Consider the following 16,519-nt stretch of genomic DNA (forward strand, 5'->3'; position numbering starts at 1 on the left):
CTGTTATGTCATTCCATCTCCATTATCAAGTATGTTTTTGGGGATAACGTCGCAATGTGATTTGGCAGCAACAAATGTTGGTACTCCAACTTTTGCCTATGGTGTACATTCTGATATTGGGAGGGCCTTACTTCATCTGCTATGTTGTATTCTCAAACAAACATCTCCAACCTGTGGCAAAAACGGAGATTGCGTACTTTCCATCAATGGCACGCTATGTTTGAAGACATTCGAAGGCTTTAAGGAGTGTTTAGGATATGTATTAAAAATTAAACTCATTCTCCTGTCTTACATACGCACCCATGATCCCTTTAATGGAAGAAAGTTCCACATGTGCTTTTATCGTAAAAAGATGAGTTCCTCGTTCATGTTAAGTGCAGACAGACATATCATGTCTAGTTTTAAGATCTATCTTAAATCTCTTTGTGGATGCAATACCTCCAGATTGCCACCGGGCGTGGAATAATATTGCAAAGTGTCCTGCTTGCCCACTGCAGGATATGAGCTATTGTTTGTACATATTATTGTACAGAGTACCGCACAAAATAACAAACTTTCTTTTAACCTATGGATTGTGATGTCTGCATGATTTATCCTTCATGAGCATTATAAAAACATATAGACCACTTTTCCCCTTCACACTGATCCTTTTTGAGTTTTTATTTTTTTTGGTGTTGCAGTTTTTTTCCCGCTAATGCACAAGCCTCGCATTATTTCCATTTCAAAGGCCCTTCGGTGGATAACCATTTTGCTGCATGTCCGTTATCTGTAAAATTGCCATGTGCCATATTCTTTTTTTTTTTTTTTTTTTGGAAATCTTTTTATTTTGATAAACAGCTGCTCATCACATCTGTGCCATATTCTTGAGGTCATGTGTCCATTGCTAGAAAATATGATGGAACCACAGTATCTTTATCTTGCGGTAAACTTGCCTTTATATTTCAGATTTGGAATTGTTGTACTGGTTGCCACTTCCCACATCACACTATATTTTCAGGATTCACAAGACTGTGTAGTGTAGTTGCAATATTCTTAGGAAAACTTGTGACGCATTCTGGATCTGTGATTAGCATTTTCCATAAACTACAAATGTCTGTAGCGTCCAGTAATTCCTTCAACATGTTTCCCAGTCTTCATCCTAACACAAGATTGTGAACTTGTTTCTGTTTTTGAGCACTTTGAGGTCACTGTATGAGCCTTTAGCATCACTGCACACCTGCAGATTTGTTGTTTTCATCCTTACAATATTGTTGTGAATGTTTTTAACTTAATTCATTGTAAAGTACTCTGCTTGTGGCTATGTTCACTCTGCACTGTGTTGTAAAATGTATAAAGTGCTTCCTACCCCTGTGAGGGGTGCTGAGGTGCTTGCCTTCATGAGTAACATGCTACACCGTAGTTTGGTTAGAAGGATGTTGACTTTGTTTTGATCCCATGTGGCGAGTGTTTTCAGATCATACACGATGACCATGGAGGTGCAATGATCGTGGTATGGGACACCGCACTCAGCAGTCTGAGGGACACAGAGTGCCAGAGACAGGCGTGCAGTTGTTTTTTCAGAAGCCGGGAGCTTTAAACTCCTCTGCAGGTCCCTTTCTGATGCTTCTCAAGATCATAGTCCACTAAGCTGGTTACCTCACTGAGTTGTCCGGTCTGGGACTTGTAGTTCAGTGTTTATGGTCTTCAACAGGTGTAGTTTGGAAGGAGAGACTGAGAACCGCAGGGCTGGAGCTTATTACGATCATCCCATCTACAACTCACTGTGAGGAGTCAAGAAGTGGGTCCCAGTGCTGCTGTTTGGGGCCTGCAGCTAAACTAGGCTAGAGGCCTCTGACTGGCCAGCAGTGTGCGGCAGATCTTCTCAGTTATTCCATGCCTGTTCAGAAGGTGATGGATGGTTTAATGGCACTGGGTGATGTACATGACCCACAGGGGTTCTGTTTTATGTGAGTGTAAGGAGATCAAGCACTGTAAAGGAATTACTATGCAGCTTGTTTGAACTACAACTGGGTGCCTGCCGCTAAGTGGCATATTAGTCTTAATGAGGACCAGATGGGTTATATAGGAGATGACGCCCTACGTAAGTTACTTGGATAAAGAATGCTGGTGTAGGAAACTAGCAGCTTTCTGACAGTCACCCCCGCTTTTTGCCTGGTGTCAGTGTGTTTAGACTTTAGTACAACGGGATACTGCTAACCAGGACCCCAGTGTCAGTGTTCTCTCCCCTAAAGTTAGTTGTTTGGAACTTCTTACCCCCACAGTTGGCACACTGGTGCATCCCTGTAAGTCCCTAGCACATGGGTACTCACAGACATTTTCCCAGGGGCCGCACTGTTTGGTCTGTGATGTGACCAAGGGCCACATTGATGCCAGCGGGCGGCTGGGGGTGGTGCGGGGTAGTGGTAAAGTGGTTGTATGGTAAGTGAAGCGTATACATCTAGTGTATGAATTGTGCAATGTGAAACCAGAAACTTGGGTATAAATCCCAGCTATTCCACTTAACCAAATAGTGTGATCCTAGGCAAATGTTTGACTTCACTTTACCTCCTTTTTCTTCATCACATATAAGAACCTTGAAATACATCTTCAGGATGTATGCTGCATAATAGCTTCTGTGTCTCATGAAATAAAATATAATGTTGTTCATGTATAATAGAAACCCGGCCCTCCCAAAGAGTTCACATAAAAACTGGCTTGCCTCTTAGTTCACATTATTGTCAGGGTGTGAGGGGAGAAGGGGGATGAAAGTTTCTAAATGTATGTTTCAAAACTATCACTATAAAAATACTTTTCAATTCAGTGATATAATTGTGTATACTAAGGTGAAATGGTTCTGCAGGTTAATAAAATGCACTTTTTGAATTTCAAACAGATCGTACTTTTATAATTTTGCTACACAATGTCTTTAATTACGAAGGTGTTTCTAAAGTTGAGTTCCAGGACACCCTAGTTACTCCCTTTTCAATTAGCCTCCATTTAAATACTTACCCATTTAGTTAACAATTTTTAGTGCCAGGTCGAATAAACAGCAGCAGCACAGTGCTGCCGTTGACCTGGGGGGCCGCATGTAAATGTCAGGAGGGCCGCATGCGGCCCCTGGGCCGTACTATGAGTATCACTGCCCTAGCATATGGTACCAAGGTATTCCGAGCATTGGTACACCAGGGATCCCCCATGAGCTGCAGCATGTGTTATGCCACCCAAGAGAGCCAATGCAAACTGTGGCTACAGGCCTGCCAATGCACCCTGCGTGAAATGGTGCATGCACCTTTCACCACAGATATAAGGTTTACCTTATATCATGGTCACTGCACTCTGACCCTGTAAGTCGCCCCTAAGGAAGGCCCTTCAGCCCAAGGGCAGGGTGCATGGTTCTACGTGTGAGGTGACCCCTGCATGAGCAGAGGTGCCCCTGCAAACCCCAGGCCCCATTTTCTGGGCTTTGTAAGTGCAGGGACGCCATCTTAAAGTATGTAGTGGACCATGGTCAACACGAGATGTCCAACTACATAATGGCTTCACTGAACCTAGGCATGTTTGGGATCAAACATGTCTGAATCATGCAACAACACTGGATCTAGTGTTAGTTGCATGAACCTGTGTACTCTGGGGGGGTTGCCTAGAGGATCCCTCCTGTCTGTCTGTACAGCCTTGCAGGTTCAGCATGCCAGCCTGTGCTGCTGCCGACCCCAGACACTGTTCTGTCCCTCTGCTGCAGAGTCTAACTCGGTCAGGGGAAGGCAGAACAGAGGATTTCCTGTAGGCTCTGGCCTGGGGTGAGGGTGCCTCTGAGCACCAACACACTGTTCTGAAGGGCACATTTGGTGTCCTTGCATAAACCAGTTTTCCCCAGTGCAGGAACCCCCAGTTCCCACTCTGGCGCGAAACCACACAAAGGTCAGGGGAGTGACCCCCCCCCTGTCCAGCTCCTCCCCTAGGGAGGTGCACAGAGCTCTGCCAGGTGGCCCCTTGGTTCTGCCATCTTGGGAATAAGATGAGCAGAGGCCCCTGGGAGCATCTGACTAATAGGTCCAGCTGGGTGGGTCATGGCAGCAAGACTCCAACAACCATCCCTGTGTTACTTAAGGGCACCCCTGAGAGAGGGACCCTAGACTCGCCTGTGGAACTATCTGAAGACCTCTGCAAGACTCTTCTGGAACCTGGACACCGGAACCACTGCTGGACTTTGCCGGGACCTAAGGCAAGGCTGCATCTACTTGGAGGTCTTCTCCTGCAACTTCGTCCCGGGGCTTTGCTAGGACTCTGCAACTCCCCTGGCCGTGCATCCTCCAGAATCAAAAGAACTCTGTTGCCACTTACGAAGCAAGAAGGAATCTCCCTTGTTGTGAAGGAGTCACTCCCTGGCATCCGCAGGCATCACACCGACAACGATCAGTTTGTGGATCCTGCGGTCCCACAGGCTCTCCAAAGCTCTACAACACAGGTGGTGGTTCTGTGGCTCTCCAAGGGTCTGCCCAGTCTTCTTTGCATCTGAGAAGTCTGTAGTCCCTTGCTGGAACTGCTGGTCTGAAACCCCTGTGCAAAGCATCTGTTTGCCATTGCTAAGGCTTGTTGGCACTTCAGTCCGAAGACCTCCTACCTCCAAGAAGCCCCAGCCTCCAGCACTCTCCAGCTCCAAGAACAACATCCTCTCTGCAACTCCTGTGACGTGGACATCCCTCTTTGCTGTGCTGCTGAGGCCTTCCTGTGAATCCCTGTGCTGGCTGCCAGAGGGTCCCCTTGGGGGCTCCAACAGTTCCTGCATGCTGATGGCTGGACCTGACCTACCTGCCAAGGTTGGAATACCTGGATCATGCTGGTCCCCAAAGTCCTGGAAATTCTGTGCATAGCTTCCCTGCATTTGCCGAGGCTTGGCAAGACTCCTTTCCGTTCCAGCGACTGGCATGTGACAACTCATAGATGATTCCACAGGTCTTCCCGCTTAGCATGGACTCCACAGCTGCACATTTTTATCCACCGTCCAGCAGGGAAGCATCTTCTGGAAGAGTGGGCATTGCCCTCCTGCACCACCTGGGCACCTCCAGGTGGTCTGGACTCTGTCACCTCTTTCCTTAAGTCTGCTTCTTCAGCAATCTGAGACACTAGCCATCCTGGGAGGGAGGAGGTGTGACCTTCTGCCTGCCCAGGCCCTTTGTCTCCATCCTGTGGAAGTGCTATCAAAACCAGCAGGAGGGCAGACTCTTGTCCGTGGTGGCAGAGGCTCGAGAGAGCCCACCAAAACAGCAAAGAGCTTGGTAAGTTGGTGGGCACACTCTAAGGGTGCCACCAGGGCACCTGCTAGTTAATTCTGAGCATAGACATCATGCTCACAGTTAAAAACCGAGGTGTTTGATACCAAACACGGGGGATTGGCTGGGCCATCACGGAGCTGGGCATCTGGGAACTGCCCAGATGCCACTCCATGTTATCCTATGGACCGCTGGTTACTTGTGGTAGCATTGGGTCTTAAATGTTATCACAGTGTCATGTATGCTCATGCATATATGTCCTCAGTCATAGTACAATGCATGCTGCCTCCTGGGCTATAGGAGGCCTGCCTTAGTGGTGACTGACCTGTCTATGGGCAGTAAAGGGACTCTGCCTGCACCTGGTGTGGGCAGAGTAGCACTTGAGCAGCATGCTTCTTGTGCAGGCTGACATGGGAGCTCTGCAGTCTCACTTTTACTTGTGTCACACAGGATGGCACAATCAGTGCTGCAGCCCTGGTGACCCTTTTACCACCCTGGCCCTGGGTACCACTGGTACCAATTGGTAGGGACTTACAGGGGTGGTAAAGTCCTTGCCGATTGGCCTCTGCATTTCAACATACAGTTTAAGGGAAAGAGCATAAGTGCTGAGGTCTGGGTAGCAGGCCTCAGCACACTAACAGGTAAAAAACAATAACACCAAGCAGCAAAAAGTGGGGCTGACCATCCAAAAAGGGGCACTTTGTAACACACACTTCTTGTAGATGTTGGGGGGCATCAAAGAAATCACAAACATATAAGACTAGAATCCGAAATCTCACATTTATTACAAATAATTTCAGACAGTTATTGTCTTGAAATTCAAAGTTTAGTCCAGTCACATCTTCATTCTTCAAACAATTCAAAATTAGATAATCAACCAGGTGAAGCTGGAAATAGTTCAAGATGCTGTCCCTGACCCGAAGGTCCCTCTGGATGGTTTGTCTGGACTCTCCCTCTGCCACTGATCTCTGAACATAAAAGCACTGACTGCTCTTTTTGTGGTTTGAGGTGCATGTCCTTCTTAGGACTAGATGTTTAGGAAGAAGAAGACAAACCAGACTTAATCCAATGATGTTGAGGGGATATACCTTTTCTTTAAAGGGCTTAGGAGCCATCCTCTCTAACTGAGAAGCAAATAGTCTCTTTATAAAAAAAAGAGGAGGCTGACAATGGCATCCTTTCGTGCCCCCCTCTACCTTCCAGTCCCTTGACCTCCCTGGTCTTCTGGCATCCATCGAGGCTCGCTATGCAAATGAAGTCTGGTAAATGCATTTTCACTTTGCCACTGGGACTAATTTAATACCTAGTCCCAGTTCAAGATTTCACTTTTGGACTTAGTCACCTTTGTGGTTGTCAAATTCCAGCAACGGGGAAAGGCTGGAAACTGTAACCAAACAGGGCTCCATTACGACAGATGTGCTTATCGTGAGGTCTGTCCAACTGAACCAGCTTTCAGCATGGTGGAAATGTGTGCACTAGTATCACCTGTTTTTCTTGCCTGCAGAGGGTGCACCCTCGCTGGGGCATCCACAGCAACTTGTCATGATCTTCCAGAGGGGAACTAAGTACCACTTTTCTCCAACTGCTAGAAAACTTCCTCCTGGTCACTCTGCAGGTCTTAGGTCCTGAGGGCTGACTTCTAGGCACCACATCTCCTTATGGCCAGGGTTCCTAGAGGGCCCAGTTTATAGTGGTCATCTGGGGCTTTTTAGAGACCCTGTAACAGGAGGCCAGTCACCTGAACCCTGAAAAGCATTTGACTTCTTGGGTGCCAGCAGGTGTCAGATGTGCATAGCTCTATTTTCTTCCAGCTTTCAGGCAGAGTCTGAGAGTAAGAGGTGTGTTTTTTCCCAGGTCTAGAAAGGTTCTGAGGAGGTAGTGGCAAGGTGTCAGACATATCCTGTACAATGGCCAAAGATTGGTGAATTTCCTACACCGTGACTACTCTTACAGTATGCACACTTCCTTTTTCATCATTTGCTCTCTTGGTATTCTACAAGAATTCTCAGAACACGTTAAACCAAAATGGAAATCACCATCCTCACCCGCTTTAGATGATGTGCCCTTTCACCTGTCAGTATCCAAACTAGTATTCTCTCCTGCTGGGGTTAAAGCTAGAAAGTCTAGGATGGATTTGGGAATTAATGGGAGAAGTTCCTGCTAGTCACATTTGGCATCACAAAGTCAAAACTAAATATTGTGACCTATGTTCTACCATCCTATTCCTATCTCCCTGCCGTACGGCAAATCCCTATTAAGTCATGTGTTGCCGACAAAACCTTGCTTGCCTAGGAGCAGAGGCCAAAGCCTAGTGGTCTGGGAGCAGGGTCATTAACACCCAGCCTGGGCCATAGGCCATCGAGAATAGGGCTGAGGCAAACTTGTTCTAAACCAATTTTCTCTAAGGCAGCATAAAGTGTGCTTGTAAAAGTTACCTTTCCGCTAAAGTTATCAAGAATCTACTTTCACCATTAAATTCGATTTTTGAACCTAAGTGAAAAATAACTTTAAATAATTTCTCGAGCATTTTCCCAGTTCAATATATCAGATATTGAATTTATCTCTAGGCCTGTTTCTGAATAATGCAGCTTTACCTACACAGTGAAAAGTACTTTTGGACAATTGCTTACTGAGAGGGCATGCTATCTGAAGTATGCCACATTTTTATATATTAAGCACCCAGCCCTGTTGGCATACAAGCTATACTTTAGGGGTGGAATATCTAATATATAAAAGTAGGTTTCCTACAGGGAAAAGTCTATTCAGTGCTTGTAAACTATCACACAGCGATGCTAACTTGGGGCATATAAGTTTGTCATATATATAGGTGATGTGAATATACACTATAGCCTACATATGACATTAACTTTCATGCTACTGGTGCAGTGTCTGCTCAACTTGAAATGGCCTTACTGGGCAGTTAAATACACAAGTTGGACAGAGTGCATGCATTGTGGCACTGAATGGTGTCCCAGCTGAGATTTCTAATTCCCTGTAAAAATAGGGTCCATAAAATAAGAAAAAAATCGTAGATAACTATAAAGAAAAAAACAACTTTACTATCCTGTTGGCTTTGTCAATGTTGTTTAATTACCATAATTCTATTGAAAATAGTTTCAAAATCAGCTGAATTCCAGTATGTATTCTAATAGTTTTTTTCCATATCAGGGATGTGCTTTGGGGAATGGGCGGGGTTGGGGTGTGGTCATGTGTAGTACATACTCCAAGCACAGTCTATAGCACCTTACGTTCATGTACAGAGATTGCAAAGTTTCACTTCTCATCGGTTAGATGCACCTTCACTGGCGTGTTGTCGTAGGTTTAGCGAGGATTGGATGTTCTGCAAAAAAGGAGCACCAAGGGCAGTCCCTCAATCACTGCTAAACCCCTTAGATCCAGTTCACACAGTGATTTGTGTAAGTCCAGTTTGCATTTGCAAATGGCTCGTTGTTAGACCTGGCATCCTTGGTGTGGTTTTCACAGTATTTTTGTTTCTGCCTCCTGTATTTTTGACCCTGTGCTGGATTTCGTTTTTATTGGTTTTGGTACTCTGGGCACTTTACCACTGCTGAGCAGCGCTAAAGTGCAAAGTGCTCCCTTTGTAAATTGTGATTGGTTTATCCATGATTGGCATATGTGATTTACTAGTATGTCCCTTGTATAGTGCACCATGTGAGCCCAGGGCCTGTTAATCAAATGCTACTAGTGGGCCTGCAGCACTGGTTGTGCCACCCACATGAGTAGCTCTGCAAACATGTTTCAAACCTGCCATTGCAGTGTCTGTGTGTGCAGTTTTAAACTGCTAAGTCGACCTGGCAAGTGCACATACTTGCCAGGCCCAAACCTTCCCTTTTAGTACATGTAAGGCACCCCTAAGGTAGGCCCAAGGTAACCCCATGGGCAGGGTGCAGTGTATTTAAAAGGTAGGACATGTACTGGTGTGTTTTACATGTCCTGATAGTGAAATACTACCTAATTCGGTTTTCACTTTTGCAAAGCCTATCTCTCCCATAGTTCAACACAAAGACTGCCTTGGAATATCACTTAAGCGTATTTCACAATTGGGAGCAGATAGAGATATGGAGTTTGGGCTCTCTGAACTCACAATTTAAAAATACTTTTTTAGTAAAGTGGTTTTTAACTTGTGTGTTTGAAAATGCCACTTTTAGAAAGTGGGCATTTTCTTGCTTAACCATTCTGTTCCTCCGCCTGGCAGTGGAATACATGTCTGGGTCAGGATGACAGTTGGGCTGGTTGTGAATTCACTCTAGACAGTTGCACAAAGGAAGCTGAGGTGTGCCCTGCATGTCCTGGTGGGTTAGTGTGGTAGGAGGAGATGACACCTATATAGGCTGTGCCTGTTCTTACACAATGCAGTCTCCAACCCCCTAGAGTGTGTCTGGGACCAGGGCAGCAGATGTAGGGTACTGTGCACTACAAATAATTCCCTTTGAAGTTCACCTACTTCAAAGGCAGAAAACCCCCAGATTTTTAGAACACGTCTGGATCAAGAGGAGACTCTGCCAAGGAGAAGAGCTGTGACGAGGAATAATGCCCCTGCGATGTGTACGCTTTGCTGGGTTGGCCTGCATTTGCTAATTCTGCTTTGCGGAGGACGAAGACTGGACTTTGCAGTGCATACTGCTTCGGAAGTTTCTCCAAGGGCTTTGCTGAGCTTGCCTCCTTTTAAGAAAACTCTGGGACATCAAAGACTTCCCCTGACAGACCCAGAGTTCTCTTGCTGAAGACCCTGAATTGCCAAGAGATGTCTAATCCAGTTTCTGGGCCCTTTGGAGTAAAGTCTGGTGTAAAACAAGAAGAACTAGTCACACTGACTCCGGACGACTCCAGGACTGGCATCAATACCCGACTCTGCCCCGCTGCCTGCACCCAAAGCTGTGGTCCCCAATGAAGTGCGACGACCGCCACTGACACCGCAGGCCCGACACCGCCGCAGTGCCTCTGAAGTCCTGCAAATCACTGAGTCCAAAGTGCAGTGTCGCCGACCTCTGAGACATCCGACTCCGCCGCGGCACATGTGGCCTCATGGAGTGAGTACAACCCTGCGATGTTGCCCCACTGCGTCTTGTCCCCCTGGACTAATCGACCCCACCGGATTGTAAGGAACAGATGCCTTACCTTCCCTGCATAGCAGTAAGGAACCAATGCCTCACCTCCTGCACAGCAGCACGGAACGGACGCCGCACCGGCTCCAGCGACGCCCAACCTCCCCGAGACTGTGCCTAAGGTACTGTACCTGGGGTCTGTGCGACTCCGTGACCGGCGTTGCAGTCCTTCGCAAGTGGTGGCGGACTGTTGGGAATGACTCCATCACAACGCCGTGATAGCCTCAGTTTGAGCTATTGTGTTTCTAAGCGCTTTATTGGGATTTAATCTTTAAAAATTCATATCTTTTCTTGTGTAGGTTGAATTTTTGTCGTTTTGGTCTTGTTTTACTTAGATAAATATTGGCTATTTTTCTAAACTGGTGTGGTGTCCATTTGTAGTGTTTTCACTGTGTTACTGTGTGTGGGTACAAATACTTAACACATTGCCTCTGAGATACGCCGGACTGCCTGTGCCAAGCTACCAAGGGGGTGAGCAGGAGTTATCTTAGCTGTGTGACTCCCTAACCCTGACTAGAGTGGGGATCCCTACTTGGACAGGGTGTAAAGTGACTGCCAACTAGAGACCCCATTCCTAACACTCAATGTATAAGTGCAAAATAGTCACACAGTTCGCTGAACTTGCATTTGTAAATCCATTTACTCACGCACAAATTACCTCCGTATGCAGTGATATTCAATGCTAGTAAATGCACTTCAAGCAGTTGAAGTGGGCATTTGTACGTATTCTCAAACTGAACTATGATCTGTTCTCACCCACCAAATGGTAGAAGCACTCCAATCACTTATAAAGAGGGGAGGTGAAAGGGAGCAGAGTAAGGGTGGTTGGAGAGCAAGGTTTGGGTTTTCTCAATAGGGTAAAATTTTCCCTGTGGGAAAAATGACAAACTATCTCTAAAGTAGAGGTGCCATGCCTCCTACCCATGCTCACTTATGCATTATGCATAGTCCACTTCCCTTACCAGGGATAAAAGTGAGATATAATTTTGTTAGCGTCCAAAGTCCTTCTTGACCAAGGAAGGGTGTGCTCCATATAGTACTCAAAGGCTGCTATATAAGTAGAGCTTGTGTCTGTCTGACAACCAGTCTCCCGCCCCATAAGTGAGGGGACACCCAGGGGCATAACAATAGCCCCCTCAGTACGGGGCCCTGAGTTCTGTTGGGGCCCCCTCCGGCACTCTGAACAGGCGGCAGGCCCCAGGCCTGTGAGCTTCTGACTGGATACGGAGCGTGGGGGGCGCCATGTATTTTGCAGGGGAGCCTTCTCAAGTTTCATTACACCACTGGGGACACCTCCTGAAGTCACAACATTTGTGCCTTGCCCTGCAGCAGGAGAGGCTGTCGAGGCTGTCGAGGATGGCGAGGTGCAGCAAGTTCTGGTATGAGGAGCACCCAGAGGAAGCTGTCAAGTTTGACAGAGAAATCCAAGAGTGGCCTGTGCAAACAATGTGTCTCCCGTCTGTCTGCACAGTATATTAGAGGAAGCAAAACAGCCTTACCAGAGTCGACGTGGTTCCCTGATGCAGGCCTGAATGACTTGAAAGTTCCAAAACTACTGCAGTGAGTAGCCCCAAATTGACCTTGTGGGTGCGGCTGCCTTGACTTCTGAAGAAGGACCTGGCCTGTAGGCCACAACTCTTGCCAGCTGAAGCAACAGCTTGCAGCCGACCTCTGAGGGTCCTACACAAATCTGTGACTGCAGTGAGCAAGCCGCAGAGGAGTCCGCTCCGTATGGGTGTGAACACCCCCACTCCTGCTGCACAGTCCAGATGGCCGCTAGGCAACATCAGGTAACTGCAGATCCTAGCTGCACCTGGGGATGAGGGTGAGACTGAGAAGTGTGGGGGTAAAACCTCTGTGCTTGATTGAGACGGTGGGATACAAGAAGCCATCCTTAAGACATTGACCTGAGTTGCTCACTGCAGTTTTATGAATCCTAGGGAATCTGCTCCTGAGCCAGCCTGTGCCTGCAACCTCACCTACGGAACAGTAATAACAACATCTCCAACCTCAGAAGGAGAGTAAACGATAACCGGGGAGGGGAGAGGAGTGTAGAACCACATGAGTAGCACAACTTCAACAACCCTGCATCCTGTAATGACTGAATTGTATAGTATTGAATGTTGCTGTGGGATTAAAATTACTTTATTTCTTCTAAAATACAAAGACTGGGCTGAACATTATAGTATTGTGCCTGATGGTTGCTTGTTGAGTTCTCAGCTCATGCTCCCCACACTAACCCTTGAACCTTCAGACTCCTTGCCCTCGTTACCCTGAGAGTCAAGTGTGGAACGTGTTGTACTTGGTCCAGTTTACAAAGCCATAGTCGGGTGAGCCCCAGGACACTAGTGGCAAACTAACTCAACCTCCATGGTTGGGGCCCAGTAGCTCCTGTCTGCCCTGTGGCATCCCCAAGGGATTTGAACACTCACAAAGAATATTACTTTTCAGTGTAGAACAACTTGCCCAAATTAGTATTTTTTTATTTTTGGTAATGTCTTGTATGTGGTATATTAACGTCATTGTGTACCCAGAGATCTCCACATATACTCAGCTCTTCAAGATACTTAGTACAATCCGTGCTCACTCAGAGTTTACCCACTCAATGGCAGTTTGAACCCACCACGTTTTCTGGTAATGTAATATTTCTGAATTCTTGTTTGCCTCAAAAGGTGATTCTAGCTGAGACGTGTGCAGCCTGCGGCAAGAGAACACGGTTTGGCAAAATGTCCCTGAAGTGCCGGGATTGTCGCTTACTGATTCACCCTGAATGCAAGGACATCTGCCCCAAGATCTGTGTCCCTGGCACTGTGTTGGCCCCAGTGAAGATAGGACAGGTGAGGTTCCCAAAATTACATTTTCCCCATTAAATGCGGTCACTTTCACAGAAATGGTGCAAACGCATAAACTGCACTCGCGTAAATTGTCACATACTCTCTTTTACATATGTGTTTAAGAAAATAAGTTGTGTTCACTTTTAGTTTCTTTGTGTACCCTTACTTTGCTGCTGTACGTGTGCCAAGTTGCACACCTAATACATTATATTGAGAACACATCCCTCTTTTTAGGTTTTGCTAAAGTCCCATTGTGAACCTACCATGAACTTGCGGTGGGCTTCTAGCCGGCCCATTGGTTGACTTTACTGTCACTCCTATGTGCTTGCTTTTTATGATGACTTGCCTTCCTCTACTTCTACTTGTTACTCACCTGGAGCATAACTGCATTACCATCCTTTTGATTTGCTGACTTGTATCCTTCCACTGCTCACTTTTAGGGAACTACTTCTTGGTTAAGCACTCCATGGGAGTCCTTGTGTTTTCAAGCTCTCTCCATTGTGCGCTTCTCCCCGCCAAACTCCCCATCCCCTGCGTTCCATTTGTTATTTCCCTTCTTTGCTTCTACCCTACCCTTGTGATGCCCTCTCCCTCGTGAGGTTCTTCCATGCTCCCAATGTTGCTCTCTCCTCTTCTACTTCTCCCTCCACCACTCATGTTTCTGTTTCCCACTTGTGCTTCCCAGCCGCCTCCCCCACCCCAGACCAGACCGTGCCACAAGAGAACCACTCCGTATGCTGGGTTTTAGAACAGTTATGCTGGAATTTAAGGAAAGGAAAATGGAAGGGAAACTTTGTGACTGAAAAGGGATCTTCTGTGTTGGGTTGGAAGGCACAATAGTATCTGACCTAGTACCTTCTCAGGGCTCATACGATAGAGCATTAACAGTGTAGAAATAGGATGTAAAGTCTGGAAAGAGTTCCCTAAGGTATTTACGGGAAAGACAAAGTCTGGATGGCTTCTAAAATAGAATTGTGTTGCCAGAGAACGTCAGTCTAGTGATCCGCAGCATCAGGAAAATACCTGTGGTGGTAAGAAAGAACATTGCACTAGAGATTAAAAAAATACAAGACTCTGGAATAACTGAACTTGTGGAGTCTTCTGACTGGATTTCTCATTTGGTAGTGGCACGAGGGTGTCTGGAGTTAGCACGAGGGTGTCTGGAGTTAGCACGAGGGTGTCTGGAGTTAGCACGAGGGTGTCTGGAGTTAGCACGAGGGTGTCTGGAGTTAGCACGAGGGTGTCTGGAGTTAGCACGAGGGTGTCTGGAGTTAGCACGAGGGTGTCTGGAGTTAGCACGAGGGTGTCTGGAGTTAGGACGAGGGTGTCTGGAGTTAGGACGAGGGTGTCTGGAGTTAGGACGAGGGTGTCTGGAGTTAGGACGAGGGTGTCTGCCGTTAGCACGACTGTGAATGCCGTTAGCACGACGGTGTGTGGCGTTTGAGTAGGGGACGGATCATAAACCACTCACACTCACCAAGTTGTTAACATCTAGTGGGATACAGAAACCTTCTCTAAGTATTGCAAGACTTTCTCTGTGGTTGCAAGGCTTCAGTTCTAGTGTGTATTATGTGGTGGGTGTAAGGAACAGAGTGGCAGATTGTCTAAGTAGATTGCCCTTACTATTGAAGGAAACGCCACAGGATGAATGGGAATACTGCCATGTTGCAATGATTGAAGTGGAAGGGTTGAAATGCATTGACAAGAAAGAATGGTTAGAAGCTTACAAAAAGTAGAGTGACTTACAAGATGTAAGGTGGGTTTGTAAGTAAAGGGTAGCCAAATAAAAAATAATAACTTATGATGTTTTCAAATGGTTTTGGGAAGTGAGAACATTGGGTTTCTATTGAAAAGTGAAAATAAGGGTTGTGCTACCATCTAGTTTAAGGAATACAATTTTAAGTCTGTGGCATGAGGGTCATCTGGGCATTGTTAAAAAAAAAAAAAAAAAAAAGTTACCACTGGTGGTTTGAACACATATGCTTGCAGCATGCATGCAAACATCCCGTTCCATCATCACATTCTCTCACCCGCACTCATCATTCCTAGCACCAGCTCACACATGCAAGGATTAGCAAGACACCAGACGCAACACATGACAGTGGACTTCTGGCCTACCTAGAGTATGGTGAGGTTAGAACCTTAGGGGGGAGGACTTGTTGGTGGGGGAAGAGAGGGGCTCACTAGATTTTTTGACCCATGACTGACGAACCCCAGTGAGCGTCATGTTGGGCTCTCCTGATCTCATGTGTGCTGATGTACCCGCTCCCGAGGCTCACTGTCCTTGTAACTCTCTCTCCCTAGTGGTCCCTGGCAGATTTTGCCCCAACCACAGCTCCCAGGATTCCTGCCCTGGTCATTCAGTGCGTGAACGAGATTGAGCTCCGTGGACTGAAGGAGGTGAGGAACTATATGTTGTTTGTTGTGTTGATTGTCATTTGTATACCAGAGGTCAGCCAGTAGTGTGATCTTGCAATGGTCTTTCCCCGACTTATTCTTTGCAGGCAGGAGCGTATATGCCTCTCAAATGGTTAGGCTAGGAATCATTTTAAAGATTCTGGAGTAATCGGAGTAATTTCAGTAATTCCACATTACTCTTTGATGCAGAATTACCAATAATATCACAATCACGTCCACTCACTTAATTAAGAGTAATTTGGGGGAAAAAAACAATTCCTATGGAGAGAGCGTTTATCGAGCAGTTTCACACGCTGTTTGTTCTGTTGCATTTAGACTTTTTTCTTAGTGCAAAATGCCCCCTCACCTCCGGCTGGATGCTATGGTGCATTTTACGCTTAGAAACTTGCGCCAAATGGCTAGAGTAAGATGGGAGAAAATCCTACCCTAAGCACATGTTTGGGGAGTGGCTGTTCGCACTTGCTATTCATGTTCCGTTGCATTTAGCACGATTTCTTAGAGCAAAATGCATCCTTGCGTCCATTTTGGAAGAGAAGGGGCATTTTTGCGGTAAGAAAATAGTGCTAAATGTAGAATTACTCTTCTCTCGTAATTCCATGTTATCTTGGAGAATTTCTAGGTGATTCTGAGGGATTACGGAACACGGAATTACACAAATTATGCCCACTCCTAATTTGGTTGCAAACCAGAGCCTGCATGAGTGTCTTCCAGGCTCAGCCTCTCAGATCCTGATCAGAATGGAGACTGGGGCGGTGCTTCCGGGACACGAAATCCGCCTTTACAAACCTGCGTTTCGAGCTGAAGAATACCTCTGAATGCACTTTTAATCAATTTCTTCTTGTATGTAATGTTGCAAGTAACAGAAGCCAGGCCTGGGCAGTGATTAACACAC

General features: G+C 46.4%; 1 protein-coding gene across 1 annotated transcript in view; it reads left to right on the plus strand.

The window, feature by feature from the left end:
* LOC138286679 (rac GTPase-activating protein 1-like) overlaps window positions 1-16,519 on the plus strand; it is a 312,034-nt gene that overhangs the window by 259,839 nt on the left and 35,676 nt on the right. Inside the window, exons 9-10 of the mRNA XM_069227153.1 lie at window positions 13,048-13,212; window positions 15,514-15,609. Coding sequence (XP_069083254.1) covers window positions 13,048-13,212; window positions 15,514-15,609 — 261 coding nt within the window. The remainder of the gene's footprint in view (window positions 1-13,047; window positions 13,213-15,513; window positions 15,610-16,519) is intronic.

This window comes from Pleurodeles waltl, chromosome 3_2 (genome assembly GCF_031143425.1).
Source record: "Pleurodeles waltl isolate 20211129_DDA chromosome 3_2, aPleWal1.hap1.20221129, whole genome shotgun sequence".
NCBI classification, from domain to species: domain Eukaryota; kingdom Metazoa; phylum Chordata; class Amphibia; order Caudata; family Salamandridae; genus Pleurodeles; species Pleurodeles waltl.